General features: G+C 44.6%; 1 protein-coding gene across 1 annotated transcript; it reads right to left on the reverse strand.

Annotated features, from left to right (window-relative positions):
- Positions 1 to 4,883: 4,883 nt before the first annotated feature.
- Positions 4,884 to 23,984, reverse strand: LOC129327638 (fibroleukin-like). Its single transcript, XM_054976387.1, has 4 exons — positions 23,501 to 23,984; positions 16,116 to 16,160; positions 15,646 to 15,767; positions 4,884 to 5,477 (listed from the first exon to the last, which is right to left on the reverse strand). Exons 1-4 carry the CDS (start codon positions 23,982 to 23,984, stop codon positions 4,884 to 4,886), a joined length of 1,245 nt encoding a protein of 414 aa, XP_054832362.1.
- Between the last annotated feature and the right edge of the window lie 2,039 nt (positions 23,985 to 26,023).

Raw genomic sequence — 26,023 nt, forward strand, 5'->3', positions numbered from 1 at the left:
AATTTGTTTACATACTTTAGGTCCAGGATGGATCTCCAGTCCCTGTTCCTTTTGGGGACTGTGAAAAATATTGAATACACCCCCTGACCCTTTTCCTCTACAGGGACTGGTTCGACTGCCCCTATCTGTAATAGGTGTTGCATGGCTTGAATGGTGATGCGTCTCTTCTGTGGGTCTTTTTTGAGGGGTGAGCTTATGAATCACTCCAGTGAAAAGGTACGAAATTCTATTGCATAGCCTTTTGATACAATCTCTAATGCCCAGGCATCCGCCTTGGACTCCGCCCATGCTTGTCGAAACATGAGCAGCCTTCCCCCCACTGGAGTGTTTTGAGAGTCAGGGCTTCTGGCCTTTATCCTCGGAGACGTGCCTGTTGCCACAGACGCTTTGTTGTCTGTTGAATTTGGCATGGAACGGGCCCCTCCGAGATTGGGATCTGGTTGCGGTCCAATTGCGTTTGTGGTCTTGACGATTCCTAGGTAGGGTACGTTGCAATCTGAATGTTTGGTATCCGAAAGATCGTCTCTCTGGTCTCCTCAAGGATCTTGGAAGTGCCTTTTTCTTATCCTTAGTTTCCACTAGGATTTTTTCTAGCTGATCCCCAAAGAGTTTGTCCCCCTGGAAGGGGTAAGCCATCAAAATGAGCATGGCCTGGAGGTCCGCTTGCCAGGCACGGAGTCATAGTAGACGTCTGGCTGTTGAAGAGGATGACATTGCTCGAGAGAACATGGTCAGCGCGTCTAACGTGGCGTCAGCGGTGAAGGTACAGGCCTTCAGTATTCTCTTGGCTCCTTCCAAGAGCCTTCTGTTATTTTCTGGGAGTAGTTGAATCAGTCTCCTGGTCCATACTACCGCAGCTGGAGGCTATGGAAGATGCCCTGATAGACATAGCCAAGGCCTCATGAGCTCTTTTTAGCACCGCTTCGCCTTTTTTGTCTAGTCCATCCTTTATCATCCCTTGGCCATCTTCTGAGAGAAGTCCCTGGGACTGGAGAGCAGCCTCTGGCGCGTCAATCACAGGTACCTGCAGGAACTGATCAGTAAAGTTAGGTAACACATACAACTTTTTCATCACATTGGGAACCTGCTTATTGGCTGCTGGCGTCAACCATTCTGCCTTGAGCTGTCACTCAAAATACTCGGGAAAAGGGAAGACTCTGGGATTGTTCTCTGATCTAGGGAAGAACTCTCTATTCCCTTTTGGTCTGCATCGTGATCCCTGAGAGGAAGTCTCCTCCTCCTCCCCCTTTCCTGACTCGTTCAGATCCAGGGCTGAAAGAGTTTTTGACAGTAAGTAAGTATACTCCTCCATTTGGAACAGCGTATTGGACTGTTCTGGGGTGGTAACGCTTGTTTCAAGTTCCTCCTCTGAAAGGAACTCTCCCTCATCAGAGACCTCACTAAGTGAGTGGTCCTCCTCCACCCATCTAGGGGTTTTGCTTTGTTGCTTCCTAGCTGCTTTTGTTGGCCAGGATGCAGACACGCTGCTCTGAGCCTGAGACGTTCCTGGAGTCTCGGCTGAGAAAGAGGAACTGGGCCCCGGGCCTTCTGTTTGACAAAGGGATCTTAGTTCTTCTCTAAGAGACCTTCGAATGGCCGCTAAAATCTCGGGGGACACATAGGAAGCACTTACATTATCTTCTAGAGTGCTGTGGCTGGGGCCCTGCGCCGGAGTTGATGAAAATTGCCTCGACTCCCCCGCCGGGAGGTTGGCAACCTCGGCGACGCGGCTTGGCGGGAAATCGCCCGCAGCGGCTTTTCCCGCCGAAACAGGACCTCTCGCGGCCGTGCTCTCTTCTGGAGTCTGCTGACGACGCGTGGCTTTTTCTGGCTCCTTCTGCAACAGACGGGGCCGTTTCTTGGTGGGCTGTCCTCCATCGGTGTGCACTCTTCTGCCAGGGGGCCGATCAAGCCTCTTAGGCAAGTCGGACCCGGTCGGGCCTGTTCCCACCGTCAGAAGGATGGCTCCTGGGGAACAGCCCTCAGCCCTTTCCAAAAAGGATTCTTCCAAGTCCGATGACACATCTTCCCTCATCTGTCGCTCCATGTTCTCTCTTGGCACAAGAGAGAAAAAGGGTTTCCCTCTCTCTTCTCCCGACTTTTTTTTAAGAAAGTAGGAGGAAAGGAGGGGAAGACCAACAAAGTACCAGAAGAGTGGAAGGTAAGAGTGGACAGACGAGGTAGGTATAGAAGTAAAGAGACAACTAGTAAACACTAAGACAAAGTTAGGATCAAAAGGTAGCAGAGCTAACCTATTGAGAACTGCTCTCCCCTGAGGCAGGAAAAGAACTGAGGAAAGAGAGGGTGGTCCCATGCACCAAAGGAAGAGGAAGAAAGTTTCTACTTCCTGCCTCCCCAATTGGATGGTGGGAAACACCCCAAGATGTCCTCCGCCTCAGAAGCAAACTGATCTCCATATCAGAAGCTACTGTTTACATCTACTCCTCCCTCCCCTCTCCACCTATATATCTGACCAGTTTCTTCTTGCCCTCCGTGCATCTGACGAAGAGAACTGTGATTCTCAAAAGTTTATGCTACAATAAAGTTGGTTAGTCTTAAAGGTGCTACTGGACTCCTTTTGATTTTGCTTCTACAGACTAACACGGCTAACTCCTCTGCATCTAGAACTAGAAAAGATGCTGAGAAACAACTGGAATTGTGACTAGCCTCATACTGATGCTATTTTGGAGTCTTTAAAGAAATTAATGATGGTCATTGTAATGTCATAACTACTACTCAAGGACACACGTACTGTTTCTAGTTTGAACACTGCCCTGCTCTTGAGCCTCCATTGATTGCAGACCCAGGATTGCTTACAAGATACTTTTAATAATGTCAGGAGGTGACCTAGCCGCAGAACTGCAGGCCAGTCTTATTTTTGTGCAGTCTGAAGTGGTGATTCCAAACTAAGTATTATAAATCGAATCAAAAGCCTTGAGAAATGAAGCCACCTTGGATGAACTGACCACTTTGCCCTTGGTGAAGAGGTCCTGTAAAATTCCCTTCCTCCCTGCTGACGGGGACTGCGAATTTATGCCAGGGGAGGCAGGAGTATAGATGCACTGAAATTCCCTCTACTACAGGTACAGTATTGTCCAGAAAAACTGGTCTCATTCTTGAGCACCCACTGACGGCACATCAGGGACGGGATGCCGTATCAACTGCACTTGTCCCACAGCTTCAAGAAGGATGCTTCCCTTCATGGTAGTTGATTAATCTTTTTGAGTGTAAAATTCTGAGTATATCTTACTTCATTTCTACCCTGTATTTCCCAATGAAGACCCAAAGCTGATTACATCATTCTCCTCCTGTTTTATCCTTGCAACAGCCCTGGGGCAGTTTAGGTTAGGTTGAGGGTAAGTGACTGGCTGGTTGCCCAGATCTTTGTCCGTAACTAGCCATTACACTGTGCTGGTTCTCCATATCCATTCAGGCAGTTACTACAGCAATTATGAACATCAGCCATGTTGCTGGGTGCTCACTGATGTATGTGTGATATGTTTAATCATCTGACAAGAAGGCCCTTCTGCAGTCTGCACAGGACAAATAGACCAGCCTCTCCCCCCCCCCCCCCGAAAGAAAAGGACACAAGACCTGTGGGAGAAAACTTCCACTGACCTGAAAGTTGCCATTCTTCAAAGGTGAAGGGAATCTCCAGCAAAATGTTTTAATAAATCTTTAGTCCCTAAAGTGCCAAACCCACATTTTTATATTAGCAACAGGCTAATATGGCTATCCCACCGGATTTTTTTTCCTCTCCAAAGTTAGGAGCTTGTGCCCCTGCTCCTTTTGGTAACTGCCTTTAGTAGAGTTTGGGGTTATGACCTGTGGCTCTAGTATAATGTGAGTAAAACTAAATCCTCCAGAGCTAGGACCAAATTCTCTGGGTTAAGAAAAGTAAGGAAGGAAAGGGGTGACTCAACTGTGTTGGTGGACATAAAGTATGTTCAGTAGTGTGATTCCTGCTGCTTATAAATTTCTTGTCTCTTTTCTGGAGCAGGTGGACTTCTGATCAGGTAAGTAAAATATTAAATACAGTCATTGAAGAAACTCATTCAGCTCTGATGTTCCAAACTTCCATGAATATGGACAACCGGACTACAGGAGCAATTTGCCCCTACCTTCCAGTGTCTTAGAAAAGGCAGATTAGACATTTGAATGCCTCTGGGTTGTACTCCAAGGCATTCTTAATGCATATATATGAGGCAAAGGAGCAGAGTTCTAGGCTTGATCCCTGACATCTCTTAAAAGCAAAGTACCAGGAACATCCAGATAATGTCAAGAAGGTCATGGTCTTTTCTATAGAACTTGGTATAGTGTCCCCGAGAGATGATGGTGATAGATGGAAGTGATGGGGCACTTGTGTCCATAAAAGCCACTTGGACCCACTCCCTTGCTCTGATTCCTCCTCAAACCATGACTTCCTGGTTTGTGGACATTGCCTGTGAGAACAAGCCCTGCAGGAGGTCAGCATCCATTAAAACTAAGCCTTTTACAGCTGCGGCCATGCCTGATGAAACAGAGATGGGTGCCACTGCAGAGCATGAAGGAGCCTGTACTCAGTAAAGTTGTGAAAGAGGAAGCAAGACTACAGCTGTGACCCAAGCTGGTGGATATTGTCTTGCTAAGAGTTACTAAGAAAGGAGGTTGTGAGCGACTTTGAGAGTGTTTATACCTTCCCCTCCCCCAAGTCTAGGCAAAACTACCCACCATGACTACGGTTTCATCCTATTTTGAGTGAAATATTCAAACTCTTGCTTTAGACCCATCTATCTCAGCAGCAGGCAATTGCTTTTCATTTCCCCCTGCTCACTTTGATCTTGTCTGCAAAATCCTTTCTCTGCCACAAGTTCTGCACGTATCTTTTTAGTGGTATGCTGTTCTTAAAAGCTGAGTGGTCTGGTCTTCATCTCCACTTTCTTGAAGGAGTACTTCTGATTGGTTCTTTTGTCAATCAAAATGTACCATGTTCCCCAGTAGATGCCACTGGTCACCCCACTGTAGCGCCCCCGATGGAATTTCCCATTGAGATTGGCTGCGAGGCAAGAGTCAAACCACCAGCCAGCTCCATAGTATGCTCCACAATTGCCCATAGGGTAGTTGTCATTGTCACTGTCCCAGGTGGTGAAACACTTGTGGTCATGGTTGTAGTTGCGACTGTAGCTTAGAGCGTTGCCTGCACTGCCTTGATATTCCCGGGCTGTCAGGCGGTATTTGTTGGCCTCACTAGCCACTTTGAATTTGCGGTAAATAGCATGCCGCTTCACACCATGCCAGTCCTCCAGCTCTACACGTAGGACATGCTGACCCAGGCGGGTTAAGCTATAGAGGTGCTCATTGCCCAACCAATGCTCACCTTGCAAGCTGCCAAATCCTTGTCTGTACTCCTGCCAAGTGCGGTTGAAATCCACAGCACCATCTTGCCGGCGTTGGAGCATGGTCCATCCACCACCATCAGTCACCATGTCACAGTATGCCTGATAGTACAGAAGATACAGGCATCAGTGAGCAGCAGAAGCTGAATAAGGAAACTCTTGTCCAATCTCAGTCCCCCAAACGTGCATCATTTCATGATGACATCATCCAGATTGGAGGTAGCTTTCTCCTGCAAGTGCTCATTACTGCACATTGTGTAATCCGCCTTGAGTCTCAGTAAGAAGGAAGGACTATAAATAATATAAATAAATAAAAATAAAAATTCTTAAACTCTAGGCACTATGTGCTTTAAAAGATGTAATGATAAACCTCTGTTCATACGGATTTGAGTTCAGTGGCACCTTGGGAGTCCAACAAGATTTTCAGGGTATAAGATTTTAAGAGTCAAAGCTCCCTTCTTCACATACAGGTAACTGAAACTACCCTGCCCATATAGAACCCTGGGAGTTTGACATTTTGATTGACTCTGGGAGCTGGAAGCCTTGGCATCTCCAACAGAATTCTCGTTCCCTTTATCAAAATACAACCCCAAGGATTCTTTTGTAAAGACAATATAAAAATGATCTGAGAATCTTCAGTTGCAGCTTCAGTTTCAAGGCCTATATTTAATAAAACCTTGTTCTTCTTCTTGTTATTGTTATTTATAGTCCATCTTTCTCACTGAGATCCAAGGCAGATTACAGCTACGACATTCACTTACCAAAATACAATAATGAACAACAGGCCATTCAGTGAAATAAATGCAATAGGGTATGCTAGCAAAAATTTTGAAAACAAGGATAAAGCCAAAGCACAGAGATGAAATCTATTTGAAACCATTATAACTAATTTACTTGGCATGACTCTGTCAAGCTGGGACTGAATAGGGACTATGAATGGTTATCTCATTATCACAGGTAACTGATTTCCTTTACAGAGGCGGGGTCAGGGGGAGTCCAGTGGCACCTGGCATGGGCTTTCGAGGACCACAGTTCTCTTTGTCAGATGCATCTGGCGGGGAGGACTGCGGTTATCGAAGGCTTGTGCTGCAGTGGAATTGGATAGTCTAGGTGGTGCTGCTGAACTCTTTTTGATTTTGCTACTACAGACTAACACGGCAAACTCCTTTGAACCTTTAAACAAGCAAACTGATCCCCACACCAAAAGGAGCTGTCTGCATCTCCATATCAAAGGAGTTGTTTACATCCCCCCTCTCCTCCTCCCCCCTCCCCTCCCCTCCCCTCCCCTCTCCTCCTCTATATTTGACCAGTTTCCTTCTGCCCTCCATGCATCTGATGAAGAGAACATGATTCTCGAAAGCTTATGCTACAATAAAATTGGTTAGTCTTAAAGGTGCTACTGGACTCGTTTTTATCTTGGCATGTTTAGCAATGTGGAAACTCCCTAGTAGGTGACAGTTCCTCATCTCCCAGGCAATGCCTAGCATTGCCATTTTGGCTTTAGAAAAAGCACATGCATCTCTTTTGGGTTAACTATCCTTTGTTTGCATTTTATGGGCTGAATCTATTGAAATACATGGCCAGCTATTGATCTTGTCATGATGAGCAGCAAGTGACACAATTTGCCCCCCAACCATTTAGGCACCACTTGATGAATTTTGTTTCATTCGAATTTTTAAAAAATCAGATTAGTGCTATAATTTTGTAGTGACTATGTTGCTGTGTAGCTATACCACATGACTTTATGTTTAGCTATTATTTGCTTTGTTTTTAAAAAAAGGGGGGGTGAATATCACAATTTTGTGAACTTTATTTTATTCCTTGGAGGTACTTGGATGGAAGACCACCAAGGAAGAATGCAGAGGAAGGCAATGCCAAACCACCTCTGTTAGCAGTCAGACCTGCCCCCATAATATTAGAAATCTTATAATTATGGATTATGAAGAGCCCTGTGGCGCAGAGTGGTAAACTGCAGTACTGCAGCCCAAGCTCTGCTCATGACTTGAGTTCAATCCTGGTGGAATCCAGGTTCAGGTAACCAGCTCAAGGTTGACTCAGCCTTCCATCCTTCTGAGGTCGGTAAAATGAGTGACCAGTTTCCTGGGGGTAAAGTGTAGATGACTGGGGAAGGCAATGGCAAACCACCCCGTAAAAAGTCTGCCAAGAAAACGTCATAATGCGACGTTCCCCCATGGGTCAGTAATGACTCGGTGCTTGCACAGGGGGACTACCTTTACCTTTTATGATTATGGATACGCCATAAGTCCCTTCTCTGAAACATGGAAGCTGCTGCCCATGCAGGCAAACACTTGGAAGCCAGATCCTAGCTGGGAGATGGAATGTACAAACACAGGGAATGTCAAGCAAAGCCAGCTCATCCCCTCCTATGTCCCAGTGTTACTGGAAGTGGTCTCCTTGCAATAAATGATTTGTGGGGGAATTAGCATGCAAGGAGGATAACTATACGAGAGGCCGGTAACTGGGATCTATCACTGGTGTATACCAGGTCCCTTCCAAAATAGCAAATAAGACTGGTTCTTAAGGTCAAGCAATAACTTTTATTAAAGAACAAACCTTCATGCACATACATGCAAAATTACTAGGGGGGAAATAATCACATATACACACACAGAGTCCTAGGAAACGTATCCAGAAATTGGGAGTAGAGAGAGGGGGAGCAAATATATCTACCTATCCTGGAGAGGGGGGCACAGTCCGCAGAGAAGAGAGTAGCTTTGAACGCCAGTGTCCTTGGCTTAAGGGCGCAAGAGGCTTGGGCAAACCTCAAGGGAACAACACTTATGGATCCAGAAGTGTGAATGATTTGAATGGGGCCAGAGCTCTACCTTTATAGGTAACATGCCCTAAGGTGGAAGAGCCCACCTAGCCGTTAGAACAAAGGCTCCAATGGTTAGTTCCTGGGTTAGACAAAAGGCTTGGGTATCTTGATTGGTGGCTGCTGGGGTGTGTGAATACAAATGTAAAACTAGTTCTAGTGCTGCACAAAAAGGATAGTTTGCTGATGAAGTCCACTGGAGCGAAGTTTAAGTACTTTTAGGGAGGGACTGTTCTCTCCCAGGAAGGACTGTATATACTTATGAATGTCATTTGATTAGCTCCTCAATCAAGGACAGGAGATCTCATCACGGAAGAAGGGAAAGGAATGTGTTAAGTGGGGATGACTCTGCGAGACCTTTGTTGCACTGGGCACCGGCGGGGCCGGAGAGATAGTAAATCCAATCACTTTCACTCCACATTCCTGTGCTGCATTCCATTCATGTCGTGTTCTCCTGGGCAGGATTCAGCAACTGCTGGAGGTACTCTGGTGGCCAAACAGCAGCCATTTTAACTCCAGAGGCCTGAACATTTTTAATATCTCAAGCAGCCATATATCTAAAACTGCTATTAAAATGGCAGAGGCCGGGCTGACTGCTTACACTGGAGATGCGCTAAGCATCCTGTTAAAATAGGGCCTTTCCAGAGTTCCTGAATTAATCAATACAATTCATCCTATCGATCTCACCTTACCACTTTCTTAAGCAATTCCGAGAACTGATAGCTTCACCTGTCCACTTCATGGGTTGTCAAACATAATTAATAACTTTAGTGCCACCTGGAGAAAACCTAATCATACCCTCCTAGTTTATTGTTACACCCCCGAGATGGTTTACCAGTTTATTGTCCCACTTTGGAGACCATTTGCCAGCTCGCCCTCGAGACAACTTGTCAATCCTTTGTTCTTCCCTGGGAACAACCACTCACGCCTTTGTTTTTTGTCTAGAAGATGCAATCTTGCCCCTGGGTAGGATCCATGGTATAAAATAGACTGCCCCTCTGCCCTGAACTGTGTGCATGCTTTGGATCCAGCATCCACCCTTGAACCTCCATTCGAGTCCTTCTGCCTTGAAGCGCCAGCTGCTCAACGCTGCTCTTCTCTCCCAGTTGTCTGGATGGTAAATATTGCCCAACCTTTACTCTCTTTCTTAGTTAGCCCTGAACATGTGTTGTGTTTGTGTGTCTTGCGTGCTGTTGATTCTTGTGACTCTCATTAAAAACTTTTTTTGTTGAAATATCTGTCTGGTTATTGAAAGGAGTTCTCTAGCTGGGACAATCCTCGTATACATGGTTGGAGATTCCTCAGTTGCCCCCTCTCACTGCCAATTCCCCCCAACTCGCAAGGAGACCTTTCCTTTGGGTCACATCTCTGCTTCTCACTTGCCTTGAAAGCCCCTTGTTGGGGTTGCCATGTCAGTTGTGACATGATGGCACTTTAAACACACAAAATAAAATGATATAGTAAAATGATCAATAAGGGATAAAGATATGATTTTATCAGTTAGGATATGTATCTAGATGGTCCTTCATATGGACCGAGTAACTGGCCTGTCAGAGAGAGAGAAATAATTCATTGTATTTAGTCATAATTGAGAACGCATCATCAGCCATTGCTGGCCTTCAGCTATAAAAAGGGCAGAGGGGGCCCCAGAGAGCCATAAGCTCTGAAAGGCCCATCAAGGACAGGTGGAGCTCCAGCTGCCAAGAGCTTGAGAGATCTAAGCACCATCCCAAATGGCAAGATTCGCCAGACGCAGCCGGAGCCGCAGCCTCAGCCGTCGCCGACGAAGGAAGCGACATGGAGGGAAAGGTGGAAAGCGAAGAGGAAGGCGCCGTGGTGGCAGAAGGAAAGGAAGAAGAGGTAAAGAGTTTTTACATGAATCTGGAATCTGTGGCTTACTTTACACTGCGCTTTCCTAACATGATTCAAGCCACAAAAGTAACCACGGTTTTTATTTTCTGTCCTGTCTAGGGAGACATGGCCACAGAAAAGGGAGGAGAGGAAAAAAGCACTAAATCTTCATGGACCCTTCCCCTCATCCCAAGCCTTTCAGCCTCTGGAGCTTCTGCCAAACAGAAATGAATGAGACCTTACCAACAGAGCAGCCAGGATATGACATCCTCAGAATCAAGGAGGCTGAAACAATTTGATCATTGCCACCTGTTTGTCAATAAAGCACTGACATTTTATTTGTGTCTTCTTTCAGTCAATGGGGCCTGAGGTAACTATGAGAGCAACTTAAATGTGACGTGGACTGTTTTTAATGGATTGATGGCTATGGTTTTAGAGTAACACAAGTTTGCTTGTCTGTTTGAAGCTGGTGATAAAACACACACCCACACACCCAGCTACATTCCAAGAATTCTGGCAATTTTATTCTGATGGATGGGACAGTTAAATTCATTTCACCTGAAAATTCCCGCCCCCCCCCCCCCAGCATTCACCCCTTTGCACATGGCTCTTCAATTTGCACACAGGTCTAGTTTGCACACAGATGCTAAGTTCAAAACTTCTTGAATCTCGACTTTTTAGATGATTCATCAAGTCTTCGAGGGAGAATTCATTTATCCCCTGCCTTTCTTCCCTATGGGAACCCAAAGCACCTTACATTGTTCTCTACCATTTTATCCTCATAGCAACCCTGTAAGGTAGGTTCCACTCCCTAACCCAAATGAGAGGGAAAACCCATGAATGGACAAAATTACCATTTCTGTTCTTTTTCTAATATTTCTTAATTCCACCTGCTTGCAGATTATTCTAGAAAGCACAGATATTTGGCACATACATTCAGTTAGTAAAGGGTATAAAAACTTTGATCTCAGGGCTTTTGGGAAGAGACCTCTTGCATTAAAATCCCATCTGTGGGCTACCTGTTTAAGATTCAAGTTTTCCAGGGGCATGGGCCTGAATCAAACAGCTCCAGCATAGATAAAGGGGATCAGTCCATTAATCCTTATTGATCAGAAGAGGGGGCAGTTTCTAGAGGCTACCTAAGTTTATCCCAGAGAAAAACAAATTCTTAAAATAGACCTGCCTTATGGCAGCCTCAGCATACGGAAAGGAGAGAGCATATGGAAGGGAGAGGAGAGAAGGTGGAGAAGAGTGAGAAACTGGGGGCAGAGTCTGTGACAATCTGATTCTTCATGGTTATAGATCCAGAGGAGTTAGCCATGTTAGTCTGTAGTAGCAAAATAGTAAAAAGTCCAGTAGCACCTTTAAGACTAACCAACTTTCTTTTGGCTACAGGAAAAGTCTTTGTACATTTTTCCTTGATATCATGGCCGAATCCACACTACCGTTGTTCTTGCGGCAGTTTTTCACTTCTGCAGCACCATTCCTTCATCTGTTCACATGCATCGTCTCCAAAGCCGTCATTAATTCGCCATGGCGTCGCCACAGCCCATTGCACTTTCGCCGCGGGTTATCTTTTGATGAATAACTGCCCTCCGTTGAATTCCAAGCCTCTCTTGACCCGCCTCCCAATTAAGGAGTAATTCTCCGCCTTTGTCCCCACCCCTTTTTTAAAAAAATAAGAGTACCGTGTCGATATGGCGACATCTCATCATATTAATCTCATTTTAAAAAAGCAGGCAGACCTCAAATATCAGAGGAACAATTTCATATGTTAATTCAATTTATATATTGGGGGGGGGGCATCCACATGATACTGAAATCATGGCTCATGTTACGCCCCGACACGGACTGTGCCGACAAGTTAGGCACAGATTTCAATTTTCCAAAGACAAAATGAAGCTCTGCTGTGGGATGCTGCTGTAGGTGATCATGACTGCTCACCCATTCCCGGATGATTTCAACCAGCATGCAGGCTGTGATGTTCCGAGCGCTCATCGTAAGTGTCTCGGGTGATTTTTAAAAATATATTATCTTAATGGTGTCGTTGTACCATTGAACCAGGATGCTTACTCGTCGATATAGCGTCAATTTGTCCTTTTTTTAAAAAAAAAAAACCCGCGGAGCCGTTCGGGTTTTTCCCGCCCCTTTACCCGTCTTTTTGAAAGGGGATGTGATCAACGGATTGCGCAGGAGAAGCGCTATTCAAAGGGTGATGTGGACAAACAAGCGAAGAATGCGCAATAACAGATGGAGCAATCATTGCACAAGAAAAGCGGGAGCTAAGGTAGTGTGGAATCGGCCCATCTCTGGTTTCAGCCCATAGTTTTTCTGTCTCACAATCAATTAAACTTAGTATTGCAAATCTGTCCCTTACCTGGTCTTTAAATTTTTCAGGAATATTATTTAGATTGTATTTTGGCATTATGATTATTTTAGTGTTTCTTTTCAGCTTTATTCTAAATTTTTGATATTAGCAACTCATGGTCTGTATCACAACCAGCTCCTGGTCTTGTTTTAGCAGAGAGAATAGAGCTTCTCCATCTTCTGCTTTCAATTATGTAATCTATTTGGTTCCTGTATTGGTTACCCGGTGATTTCCATGTCTACAATCGTATTTTTGGTTGCCTGAAGCATGTATTAGCAATGAACAGGTTGTCGGCGTCACAGAATTCTATGAGCCACTCTCCTGCTTCATTTTGTGATCCTAGTCCAAATTTTCCAACTATGTTTGATTCTGCTTTATCTCCTACTTTTGCATTCCAGTCACCTATGATTATCAGCATATCTTGTTTAGGTGTACGATCAATTTCTTCTTGGACACTTGTGTAAAAGTTTTCAATTTCCTCCTCCTCAACAACCATAGTTGGAGCATAAACTTGAATGATGGTTTATGTTAACAGGCTTTCCCTGAAGTCTGATTGATATTACTCGGTCAGACTTTGTGTTGTAGCTCTTAACTGCTCATGCTATATCTTATCTCACTATTAGAGCAACACCGTTTCTTTTGAGTTCATTTCTGCAGTAAAACACTGTGTGATTTTCTGATTGAAAATGTCCTGAGTTGGTCCACATTAGTTCACTCACACCCAGGACTGCAATGTTTAAACGTTCCATTTCTTGTTTTACGATTTCTAGCCCACTTGTTTTCATATTTCTCATGTTCCGTGTTCCTATTATGTGTATCGCACAGCTTGGATGTTCCTTTTGCATCTGTTCACATCTGCAACTGGATGTCCTTTCGGCTTTAATCCAGTCCCATAATTAAGAATAGCACTATTAGTTACTTGTTCTCAGCTCTTCCCCAGTAGCCAATTGAGTGCCATCCAACCTGGGGGTCCTGTCTTCCAGCACTATATCTTTTTTCATTTTGGATTGTCTCTCATAGGGTTTTCAAGGTAAGAAATTAGCAGAAGTGGTTTACCATTGCCTTCTGCTTTGCAGTACTAACCAGGGAGGGTTAGTTGAAGTGACACTGCTGTTGTCTGTGAAAGATCCTCCGCCAGTGGCACCTTCCATTACTGCTGCTGCCCAGTAGCTCATCTTCAAGAATTTTTCTGCTCCCATCACCATTGGAACATTCTGTTCTCTTCTGCTGATGTGACCGTTGATTCCTGAAGGGGGTGGATGCAGCTTAGTCTGCCATCTCAGCTTCGACCATTCCGCCTTGAGTGACTCTTCCAGGAGTTTAGATTCTTAACCAAGCCTGTGCTCTTGACGGTGTTGCTCTCAGCTTCACTGACACACTCAACCCCTTCACAGCATTGTGTATCCAAGAGGAGGGTTGTTTTACATACATACGTATTTATATTCTTGTATTTATGTGATTGAGATGTTGTGACCCACCTGAGCCTGCTTGTGGGGAGGGCAGGCTAGAAATCTAATAAGTCAAATCAAATCCTTTTTCATGCTCTGGAATTAATTCTTAATTCTCTGGAATTCGTCATTACTGTATATCTACCCAGATGTTTTTGAATGGGTCTCAATAGCATCACAACAAGGCTGTGTTGCCTACAACACCTCTTGGATGGGCATATGAAGCTGCCCGACATGGAGTCAATCCATTGGTCCTTCTAGCTCAGTACTCTGTGCTCTGCCTGGCAATGAATCTCCAGGCTCTCAGTCTTCCCCAGCACTTGCTACTTGAGATCCTGAATATGGAAATGCCAGGTATTGAGACTATGAACTTATGCATGCAAAGCATGCGCCAAGTACTGAGCCTCTCTACCATTTGACAAGAGAGTACAGCACTATTGCCGCTGGATTATGCAGGGGAATTGTACAAATGTTACAGTGAAATTGGACCACAGATTAATTGATCATACCAAAAGGCTGCAGGTTAGCATTTATCACTTTTTAACTCCCTTGCAATACTCAGAATCATAATGGTAAAATGAAAAGACATCCTCTTCTCTTTTCAAAGCATGTTTATGCCTGAAATGAACATTCCAATTAGTGAGTAGATATGGTATTTACAGATTAATTAATGCAAAACAGGAGCCCTAGTTGGAGAAGCAGGCTCCTCCATGCAGCTTTTCTAGCAGAACATGTAGAATTTACTAGTCTACCCAACACATCCTCACAACCCATTTTAAGGGAAAGCAGAGAGGGATTTGGTCCCTGTCTCTCCCCTTACCAAGCAGCTGATCAGTGGGATTTCAGATTTTTAAAAAGCACTGCATGCATATAGACCCACGGAATCCACACATGTTGGTTAACAACTATAGCCTAGGGTATGATATTTAGCATGTGGCAGATATTAGACAGCTTAGTATGTTTTCCCACCATGAGAGATTTAAAAACAGATAGCATGTTACTGTTAATAAATGTCCCACTAGTCTGGTAATTTTACTGACAAAGAAGTCTGTAAAGCATTTCCAAGTTCATGCACTAGATACTTTAAAATCTCTGCTAGCTTTTAATGATTTATTCTTCTATTGCTGCTTTTGTTGATTTGCTACTTTTAATGTGATTCTGATTTTACGTTATTTAAATTATTTTTACAGTAGAATTTTAAGTTGCTTTGAACATTTGATGGAAAGAAAAAAGATAAATACAATAAATAAAAACAAAATAAAGTCAATTAATAAAATGTAGATATTGAACAAATGGGAGAAGGATGAAGGGATGTGGGTTTGTTCAGAGATATTAGGAAAACAACATGAAGACCCAGTTCAAGAACACAAAGAACACTTTTGTAAATTTCAGGGAGATTGCAGAGACTGTGAGCAAAAGTGTACAACTGATCAATGAAAAAGTCTGAACCAAGCAGGTGGCTAGAATGATCCTTTGCCCTTACTCTGGATACATGTCATTTAGAAAGGATAAAAGATCTACCACTAAAGATGTAAAGGAAGATGAATTGAAACCACCATCCACTTTGTAATAAAGTTTGTAATAAAGTAATAAAGTTACTTAATAAAGATACTTACACTTTGGGTAAGTATCATTGCGCATTCTGTACGTGCGACAATCTAAATGGGCCATGGTGTCACACAATATGGGCTGAATGGGGCAACCCATTCTCGGCATGTGTGGATCTGATTAATTATTTTAGTGCATGCCTGAAACTACCTACCTTACCTCAAAGGGCTGGCGGAGAGGAATGGGCTGGATGGTATAAATCCCGCTATCCTGGATGCCCTGCTTGTGGATTTCAGCACAGTCTCGAGGATAGGTGTGCTCAGATTTCTCAGAAGGCTCCACTGGAAACAGATGATATAATGAGCTGTAGTAAGCTACAATGAGACCGAGTCCTAGATACATTACCTGCTTCACAGAAACTCCTTGGTTATATGGTGGAAGATGCACATTAACTTTATTATAGTTAAGCTAACAGGGTAGAAAGGTGGTTTGCCATTGCCTGCCTCTGCAATCCTGATCTTCATTGGAGGTCTCCCACCCAATTACTATCCAAGGCTGACCTTGCTTAGCTTTTGAGAGCTGACAAGATCAGACTCACCTGGGCTATCCAGGTCAGGGCATATTAATGGTACTATGTAAGTAATAACTAAATCATGAAGGCATAAGAAAGATGGTTGATTTCTACTAACCTAAAAGTGCTGGTGTCTCTTCAGTCTTGTGGTCTTTTCCTAAATCTGAAAAAAGTACTTGGAGTCAGTGAGAATCCTGCAAAATACCGTTTGTGATAAGCTTGAGATTGCTGCAAATGCTGCTGATTGGCTCCAGCAAATCTCACTTGAACTGGGCAACACATACATAGATACAAGAAAATAAGTTTCTATAAATATTTTCAGGCAAGATTTACAGTTTATTCTCATCCCCCCCTCCCGCCCCCATGGTAATAGGTACGTTTGCCAACCTCCAGATGGAGATCCCCCAGGGTTATTATTGATCACCAGGCTACAGAGATCAGATTCCCTGGAGAAAATGGCTGTTTCAGAAAATGGACTTTATGGCATTATATCTTGTTGAGGTCTCTCGCCTCTCCAAATTCCGCCTTTCCCAGGATCCACCCCCCAAATCTACAGGAATTTCTAAACCTGAAGATGGTAGCCCTAGTAATAGGAATGTCATGGACCAACCTGGCCCAGTGGAGCAGAGAGACTCAGAGGACTCTTCTGAGGAAGAGGCAGCTGGTGAACCTGACCCAGATCCACAGCCAGTGGCAGAGGCACTGCAGGAGGAGGCAGGCTCTGAAGGCTCAGATACTGATCCACAGCCAGGTCCCAGCACATCGGTTCCTCAGCTTCCCAGCCCTGGGCTGGCAACAGAAAGCCAGGTGCAGGCCAGCTCTCCCCCTTCATCACCAGAGCCTCGGGAGCGCTGCCAGAGGAGGGCTAGAAGAGCCCTCCAAGCCAGAAGGCGCAGTGCCAGGCTAGCAGCACAGCACCGGCCCAGCATCATTAGTGATGATGAGTGCTCGCAGGAGCAGGACTGAGATAGCTGGCAAGTGCTGAGCACTGTGAGGCTTAAAAGCAGCCGAAGAGGGAGTGGCTGCGTGGAAGCAACGAGTCCGCTCACTACTGACCTTGCTGCCGTGTTTGGAATTGATTCTCTTGTCCCTGGCCCTGGCCTGTTCCTGTGGATGTGTTTTTGGAAACCCCCTTTGGACTTGAAGCCGTGAGTGTGCCCAGTTGGTGCCTGAACCTTGGAACTGGGTGCTGCCCTGCTCGGACAACTTGGGAGTTTTCCCTTGCATGCTGCCAGTGTGAGTCTGTATCGGGACAAGGAATTACAGCCTGGGCCAAGGCACTCTGGACTTCAGGGCTCCAGTAATTTCCCTCCGATGTGGAGGCCCTGTTTCCACTTAGAATGCTGTGGACAAGTTCTCTTTAGGAAGCATCCAGCTCCCAATACACCACTTACATAAATTCATAATATCTGTACAGGTAATTAGTTTTCAGTTCCTGGGCACATTTGTGGAAGAGGTAGCAAAAAGTGCCATAAGAGAACAAAAAAGACATTGAAAATTGCATTGCTGGACCAGACCAAAGATCAGTCTAGTCTAGTACTCTGTGCTCAGGGAAGTTCACATACAGGATGTGATGGAGACAACATTCCTAATTGTTTTGTCTGCTGTTTTTTTTTTTTTAAAAATCAGTACCTGATTAGAAAACAGGAAGCAGTGACCAGGAATAAATGGCCATTTTCATGTCTGAAGAAAGTAAAACAGGAGTTTGCCCCAAAGCTTCTGTTGGGACCAGAGCTATTAAATTCATTTGTCAATAGTTTTGAGTCAGAAGAGAACAAGTAGCCACAAAAGGGGTTTTGGAGCAACTGAGCCAGCTGCATAAAACCAGGACTCAGCTACTGCCTCTCTCTTCTTCAGGGACTTTAAATCCTTGGCATGGCCAGAGGGATGAGCCTTTGATGAGAGCTGAAGGACAGAGCTTGTAGCCCTGGGGGAGCAAGACTAGTGGTAGTGGAACCAGCATCAGGCCAGAATGTCCAATGGTACTGTCTTGTGTGTGCATATAAATTGTATTTTTAAAAGAATTTGTAAGCCTCTGAGTCCTTACTGTGGCAGAAAAGCAGTGTAAAATATTTTAATCAATCCAGCCAAACTCTTCAGAATGACGAAATCCTAAGAGCTTGGAAAGGATCTTGCCAAACAGAATGGCAGATAAGAATCCACACAGTTAAAAGCAAAGTGATGGGACGGGGAGGGGGGAACCATTATCACATATAAATCCTGCTGGGACCCCATTAGCTATGACTGCCAGCATGTTGAAATTAGGCATATCCAAGAGTGATTTGACTCACATCAGTGAGAGGGAAATTACACGAGACACCTGGGTGAGTGTTGGGTCCCGCAAGGTTCCCTGGGTAGTGTAGTCTTACAAAGAACAGCTTGCAAAAACCTGCCCTGGATTTCCTGTCCCCTGTTACATCCCCCCTCCCCAAGTTCCTGGAGGAAAACCCACGCCGCAGCTTTTTGCAAGAGAGAGAGAATCCTTCCCATTGCTCTTCCCCTGGCAGAGAATCGCATCGAGCAGCTGTTCTTTGTAAGACTACACTACCCAGGGAACTTTGTGACAAATGAAGAACATGTGTAATAATAATAATAATAATAATAATAATAATATTTGATTTATATATACCACCCTTCAGGACAACTTAATGTCCACTCAGTGCGGTTTACAAAGTATGTTATCATTATCCTCACAACAATAATCACCCTGTGAGGTGGGTGGGGCTGAGAGAGCTCCCAGAAGCTGTGACTGACCCAAATTCACCCAGCTGGCTACAAGTGGAGGAGTGGGGAATCAAACCTGGTTTTCCAGATTAGAGTCCCACGGCTCTTAACCACTACACCAAACTGGTGTCTGGCATCTCGTCCAGTTTGGCTTTGAAATGTGATCTTCTCTGGGTTCTCAGCACCTCAGTCCATCACAGCACATTGGGAGCCGATTGCTAAATATATATTGACTTGATAAGGGTAAGGTGTAAAGGCAGCTTATTTGGCTCTTTGAGTGTGGGTCTGCCCGTTCAGTTGGGGAGAGGGGAGGCCCAATTTTAAAACAAAAGTGGCACATAGGTGAGGGGTGCTGAATCCTCCCTCAACCCCAGGCCCTCACCCAAGTGCTTCTCTCCCAGTTTGGTTCATTTAGATCTTTGGCTCAGCTGTGAGAAAAAAATGAGCCCATTAAGGTAAGATGGAGGTGGGAAGGTTCAGTCAGTATCTATGTACCTGTATTCCTCTTCAAATCCAACCCTTGCTTGGTATGTATATGATTGGGTAAGATCTGCATGTAATGAGAGGAGACTGCTGCTTTCAGAAATACTTTGACCATTATGGATCATGGGTTGGATCCAATGCAGTGTTTTTGTGGAAACAAGAACTTCTGCTCATGGGATGCTAGTCCCCCTAGTGCCCCAGTTTCCATACCCCCAGCCTTTCCCCCCTGGCCCCATTCACCTGGCTAAAAGGTATATGTTTGTCTATGTGTCACAAAGTATGGATCACAAAAGTATTTAAAACCATTACATAACTATAAAATTAAAATGTTGAAAATCAATAAATAACAATATCAATAGGTGTGTGTGAGAGGATAGAGGAATCCTCCCCAGCTCTAATGTGACTCCTTTTATCTTCACCAAGGCGCTGAGACAAGTAGAGAGCTGAACTGTTAAAAAAAAGTGTTAGCTCTTCTTACCTGCAACATAAGATGTAAGAATTCAACCCCCCATATCCTTGTTTTATACACAAGGACAGACACAAGGATGAAGAAACATGGCTGCTGGAGTCACATATTCTGGTCTGACCGGTAGCCACAGAGATGGCCGCTAGCATAGAAGGCTTTAAAAAGGGATTAAACAGATTCATGGAGGATAGGCCCATTATGTGACAAACGGGAACCATCACACCCATAGGCAGTGGACCTCTGAATTCCAGTTTTAAGAGACAGCATCAGGGGAAAGCTTCTATGCCCTGTTTGCTGGCCCTCCAAGCTAAGTGGTTGACCACTATGTGAAACACAGGCCTAAGATGAACACTGGGCTCTTCTTACGTTCTTATGACCCTAAGCAAGAAACAAACCTAGATTTTCTACCATTGTGCCTCGCTGGTTAAAACTTCCTACACCATGGTGGTTCCCTAGAAATGTTTACAAACCAATTAGGGGATTGTGGTTTTTTAAATATGTATTATTTTTCAAGTTATATGTCTAAATGAAAGCCAGCTGATGTCATTCTTTATTTTTTCCCTCCAAATAGGCTTTCTGAGGTTGTCTGGCCCAGTGCCATTCCTCTGCTCTCCCATGATAACATCTTCATCTCCCTTTCTATTCGTCTTTTGATCTGGTATAATCAGAAGGGAGGATGTCAAGAGGGAGAGGGCAGTATCTGATGGTCCAATCTTAGGAAATGGCAAACAGTAGGGGGATTGTGTGCGAAAGAGAGAGAATAGTTCCCTTTACAGCTCCAGACAGCCTGATAGCTATAAAAGTCAGCAGCAAGCCCCTCAAACATTTCTTTCTAATACAGTATCCAGCTGTCTGGAATTCCTGCAGGGATGCAAACTGTTGGGATGTCAGACATCAAAGAGAAAAGGAGTGGAACATGTCAGGCAGAAGAAATGGGGAGGGGAAGAAAAGGGGGAGAAGGCAGATAAAAAGAAAGCTAAGGCAAGTAGAGAATCAGGACTGAAGCACTGCCTGTTCTAGTTAAACTCTGGATACTCCTAGACAGAGGGGCAGTTCACACAATCACTTCTGTGCATGGTGCTTTTCATTGAGCATATGCAGAGATGGTCACTCTGGCATGTGCAGACACTGGAATTCTGCCCAGGTTTTATTCTGGTAAAATGTCAATTGATTATATGTTTTTATGCTGTTTTTGGCTTGTTTTTATATTGTTACAAACTAGATTGTCTCTTTACAATTGTCTCCTTACAATTGTCTGTTACAAACTAGATTATCTCTTTTGGACTACTTTCATTCAGGGCACAACACACCTTGGGAAGGAAACAAGCGTACACACTGGACTTGCGGATGTGGCCTCTCTCAGCTCTCCCCATAGCTAGGAATCAACTGCTCTATCCCACTAGATCTCTGTGAGCTATACAAAGTTTTATTTAGAACTTCATGTTGCAAGAAGAGACCCAGATTGAATAGAACTGCATTTGATGGAGGTCCCAGCTTTGGAGCAATGCAGTTAAATAGCTTCTGCATCCTATGAAATGTTTTTTAAAAACTGTACTGTAACAGCTGGTGGAAGGGGGGAGAACCCAGAAAATGAACTCTGTTGCTCAATAGGGATCAAGATCTGCCCCACAATCTGCAGAATCTGTGTGTGCTCACACAGGCACACTGCTGGGGAATGGTGAATGATGTCATTATCCTCGACCAGCCATTCATCTGTAGTGTGCCCACAGTATGCTATGCAAGCTACCTTGGACCTCAGTTGCTTCCAAGAGGTAATTACTGAAAGCTGTATGGCTCTCCTCCTTCTCATTCACTACTCAAGATTAGTGGCAGTTTGATACTTTCAACTCCACTTCCATTTTTGGAGCAAAAATAGCAACCGCAATTTTTAGAGCCCTCTGTTTTGGTCTTTTTTGGCCATGGCTGTGCCCCCTTTCCCAGCTACATCCTAGGCAGCTGCCTGTGTTGCTCTCCCCTAGCTATGGTCCTGGGTTGCAGCTGTAATTGTAAAACATGAGATTCACTTGGCACTAACACTGATGCAACATAATAAAATGCAAGGACTGGATGAATTTCCAGCTGAAAGGTATTCAAATATCACACTTCAGTGCTTAACAGTCCTTATGGTAATCTAGGAAGAGGGATTAGGGAATGAGATTTTACCTAATTCAGTGCATGAGACTACCATGCCCATGGGACCATTATGGTATCTGTTAATAGCATTGCATAGTATGCATAGATGTGTGTGTGTGATCCTGCATTCCAGAGTGTGCATGTAGAGAGAAACAAAGATCCTTGGTTAAGCTTTAGAAAAAATATATGAATCCATTTATTGCTGGAACTCCATCCTGGATAGAAAAGAATAGAGATAGGTTTCTTCCTAGCTATTTACTTTAAAGATGCTGGTGGATGGCAAGATGAGATGTTCTGCTCCCATAGTGGCAAGATGGAGAAGGACAAAGAGAAGAAAATGTGCGACAAAGAGGAAGTCCCTAAGAATATAATCTGCACTTCAAAGGGTAGCATCAGGATAGTAAATAGCAAGGATGGATAGACCCTTGACCTCTCAATCTCACTAACTCTTTGATTGTCCCCCTCTGAAAACTGGGACAGTGTAACAGTCTTCCTCTTCTTTCAGTACCAAAGCATATAACTTTGCAATATGTATGATAATATATCATATTAGTATTAGCAACGAGACTGCAAAGATCCTGAAAAGAGATTAAGTTGGCTTTGTACTACACAGGCCCACTGCAGACCAACTACAAGCTTTTCTGAACCTAACAGCAGCAGTCCAAAAGAATAGCAGTTCAACTGCCACTCTCTTGCTTGGTGTCTCTGCCTACCTCTGAATGTTGAAAAAGCATTTGAACAGGCCAACTAGTCATTTTAAGAGTATTTGCATACATGATGCTTAAAATGGCTTCTGCACCGCTTCGTAATGAGAATGTAAAAATGCATCTTTGTTTGACTAATGTATCCCATCTCCACTCTCTTTTGCATTATCAATGGACACAAAGTGAACAAGAACAGCTGAAATGCCATTTAAACCTTTGTGTGAAAATGGCCGATGCTTCAGAGAGATTTGGGCCAATTCATGGAGCCATTTTTGCTCTTGAAGCATCCGTGGGCTTCAGTTTTGTTTTGTTTATTTAAAAAGGGCCTTCTCCTACACAAACCTCCTCCTCTTCTCCATGCACCGTCTTTTTTCGAAGTCAGGCTTGTGGACATTGAGTGGGACTTTTCTCCATAATGGCACCTCATTTGAGGAACTCTCCCCCCGCCCGAACACATGCAGCTGCCTGAGTCATTGGTCTGTCAATGTGAGTATTGTCTGCTATGAAGCATCAAGCTAATACACCACCTCCTATCTGAGCATTTTAAGTGGAGATGCTGAGGACTGAACTGGGGGACCTTTTTTGTGCAAAGCCGATGTTCATTCACCGAGCCACAGATCTTTGGGAAGCCTGTCTGACTTAATCTGTGCTGAAGTCAGAAATTTGTAGTTGTTTCTGGGTTTTCCTAGTTTTAGTCTTTATTTGATGGGATGTCTTTATTGAATTTGTAATCAGCCTTGGATCTTCATAATGATGCAAGGCATGTTAGAAATTAAATAATACATTGTCTTGTACATAGACTGCTGTAACATTATCAGAGGATTGTTAGCAGAAGAAAGACCCTTTTGATTCCCATCTATGAGTCCACTTTTGTTTACAATCTTGGTAAAACCTGGCAACATTGTATATTGTATTCCTTCTGCTAGAGATGAGTCTAGCTCCTCTTAACAGAGCAACCAGAGAACAGGAAGCTGAGAACTCCAGTGTACTCACCAAGAATGGAAGCCCTCAAGACTGATTCACTGCAAGGCAATTTGCAACCAGACAGGATCCCCAACAACAGGGTTGTCAAGGAGTTGAGTTGCTGCTCCAGGCGGTTCAGATTCATTCGACTATACTCCTGCAATTTCTGCAAGCTTGAGGACATCGATAATACTCTGTTTTCCACCAAGCTGAGTCGATCCATCAGGGTCCTTGTCCTCAAAGGGTTTTGTTTGTTGATATCTCCAACATGCTTCAGGAGTTGTTTGAACTCCATCTGCTGCTGCTGCCCAGGAGGAACATCTTGCACTTCCTCTGGTGTTGCCGGCTCTTTGGGCGTGAGCACGTGGAGTTTGCAGCTCCCCAGTCCATCACAACCACCTTCCAGTGATGGAGGAGGTATGGCTACTAGAGACTCCAAACATGCAGGATCACCTTCTCTTGGACTGCATTCAGGAGTGTCTGAATTAAGGCTCCCTGAGCCTTGCAAAGCCATAAAGACGATGACCAGGAAAAAAGACTCACTGAAGGGGGAAAGGAGTTTCATTCTCTCTCACTGCTGCCTCTAGAAATGCATATAACTTGCAAGCAGGAAAGGCTCTGAGCTGCGACAGGGCTGCCTCTGTCTCAGAAAAGGAGCTTCTTTCTATAGGCTGGGAATTCCACACACAGGCTGAGTCAAACTGCTCACAGAGACCGAGGAGACTGGGGAGCTGCAGAAAGAGAGGAGGAGGGAAAAGAGACACACAGATAAAGAAAGGTTTGAGACTCTCCAGCATATTAGCATGTCATGGGGAATTAAAGCCAGGCCCTGGTGGGAGTTAGTGATTAGTGTTCTGCTGGTGCAAGTTTTGCTCATAACCAAAGGGCTTGACTTGAAAGGCCTGTAATTTCTGTGCATGTTAAAGGCAGAAGGAAATCACCCAAAGACTAGCGTGAAAACGGAGCGAAAGGAGCTCTAATCTCTCACAGAAAATGCTGGCCGTGGGCACAGTGTGGCCACCCACATTTCTCTTCTTGCCTCCCCTTAACCAGAACTGCTATAAATGTGAGGCCCACTGAACAACTGGGCCTGCTGTTTCTCATTTACTTTATGTGAATACTCAAAATGTAATGAACTTTCTATTTTGGGAAATAGTTACAGGTCATTTCCCATTCACGAGAAGCCTTGAGGATGCACAATGTCTTACAGTGAATCCAACTGAGGGCCCGTCTCTGAGCCTAAGCTAGGAACCCAAACAGGGAATTGTGTTGTGCAAGTTTTCAACTCCTAATACCCTTTTTGGAGCTGGAATCTTATCTTCACCACAGTTTTATTTATTTGGGATAGTCTTTGTGCTTTGTCAAGCAGATAAAGATGTTAAAAAAATCAATACAACAATGAAACTAGAGAAAGTCCAATGAAAACTCAACTTTAACACATAATTTGGAGCAGTAAAACATAAGTATAAAAGGACAGCATACTCATCCCATGCTAAGGTCCTCTGGAACAAACAGGCACTGACTGATCACAAGACTGGCCCTTCACCAACTCGGCTTCCTTTAGGAATATTCTTGCTCCCATGCTTCTCTGAAAGTCCTTATAGGCTGCGTCTATTTCCCCATTTATTTATTTACCCATCCATCCACTCCGGTCATTTTCAGAGGCCTTGCTTTGGTGCCCCTGCCATGGAGGGGTGGGTGGGACCTGGCACTTACCTTATTGACTTTCTCACATGCCTGCAAGGTGCGCAACTGCTCCCAGCATGGGAGTGTCACTTCTGGGAGTGATATCATCATGCAGGCCCCATGAGAAGCACAGGAGCATTCCCAGGGCCTGTGCAATGATATCACTCCTGGGACTGACGTTGTCACGCCGTGCCAGGAGCATACCCGGGAGGCCTGTTCCCCCACCTTTTCCTCCTGCTAGCTAGCTGCTTTGCTTTACCCTATCTGGCCATCTGAGGCTAGATTAGCATTGCCAGGTACCCTTATGCTCCCAGCAGGAGGGTGGGGACCCAGCACTCACCTTTCCTTGTGCACATTCCTGTGCCTGTGCAATGATATCACTTCCAGGAAATGATGTTATTGTGCTGCCCTGGGTGCGCACCCGGGCATGTTTGAGGCCCACATCAGCTTGCTGAGAAGCACAGTTGGGCTTTCGGGGTAGCGTAATGACATCACTCCCAGGAGTGACATCATCACGCTGCCCCAAGAGTGCATCCAGGAGGCTTGTTCCCCCACCTTTCCCTCCCGCTGACCAGGTGAGCGGTGGCGAGGGGGGCAGAGGGTAGGAGCAGGGCAAAGCCCTGGGATCCTTAGGCTAGATGGGTGGCAACCCTAGAAATGGCCTTCTTGATCTTCACACTGAAACTTTGGAACTTTCTCCCCACTAAGATTCACCTGCCTCCTTCTGTCATTGCCTTCTGACAGCAAGTGAAGACTTTTTCGTTCCGTTTGGTGTACCTCCAGTACTCTTATTGGCCCCATACCTTGATTATTGTGTATATATGATTTTTGTTTATATATCTATACTTCTTTATTAATGTTTTTATT

This window comes from Eublepharis macularius, chromosome 4 (genome assembly GCF_028583425.1).
Source record: "Eublepharis macularius isolate TG4126 chromosome 4, MPM_Emac_v1.0, whole genome shotgun sequence".
Lineage (NCBI taxonomy): Eukaryota > Metazoa > Chordata > Lepidosauria > Squamata > Eublepharidae > Eublepharis > Eublepharis macularius.

What these genes read in the sequence shown, in the direction of transcription:
- LOC129327638 (XM_054976387.1), bottom strand. Translation starts at nt 23,984, where the DNA reads ATGGCTTTGCAAGGCTCAGGGAGCCTTAATTCAGACACTCCTGAATGC. An exon ending in CTTGAGGGCTTCCATTCTTG is followed by an intron (nt 16,161 to 23,500) that starts GTGAGTACACTG and finishes TACTTTTTTCAG; the next exon opens with ATTTAGGAAAAGACCACAAG. An exon ending in CTCTCCGCCAGCCCTTTGAG is followed by an intron (nt 5,478 to 15,645) that starts GTAAGGTAGGTA and finishes CTGTACTATCAG; the next exon opens with GCATACTGTGACATGGTGAC.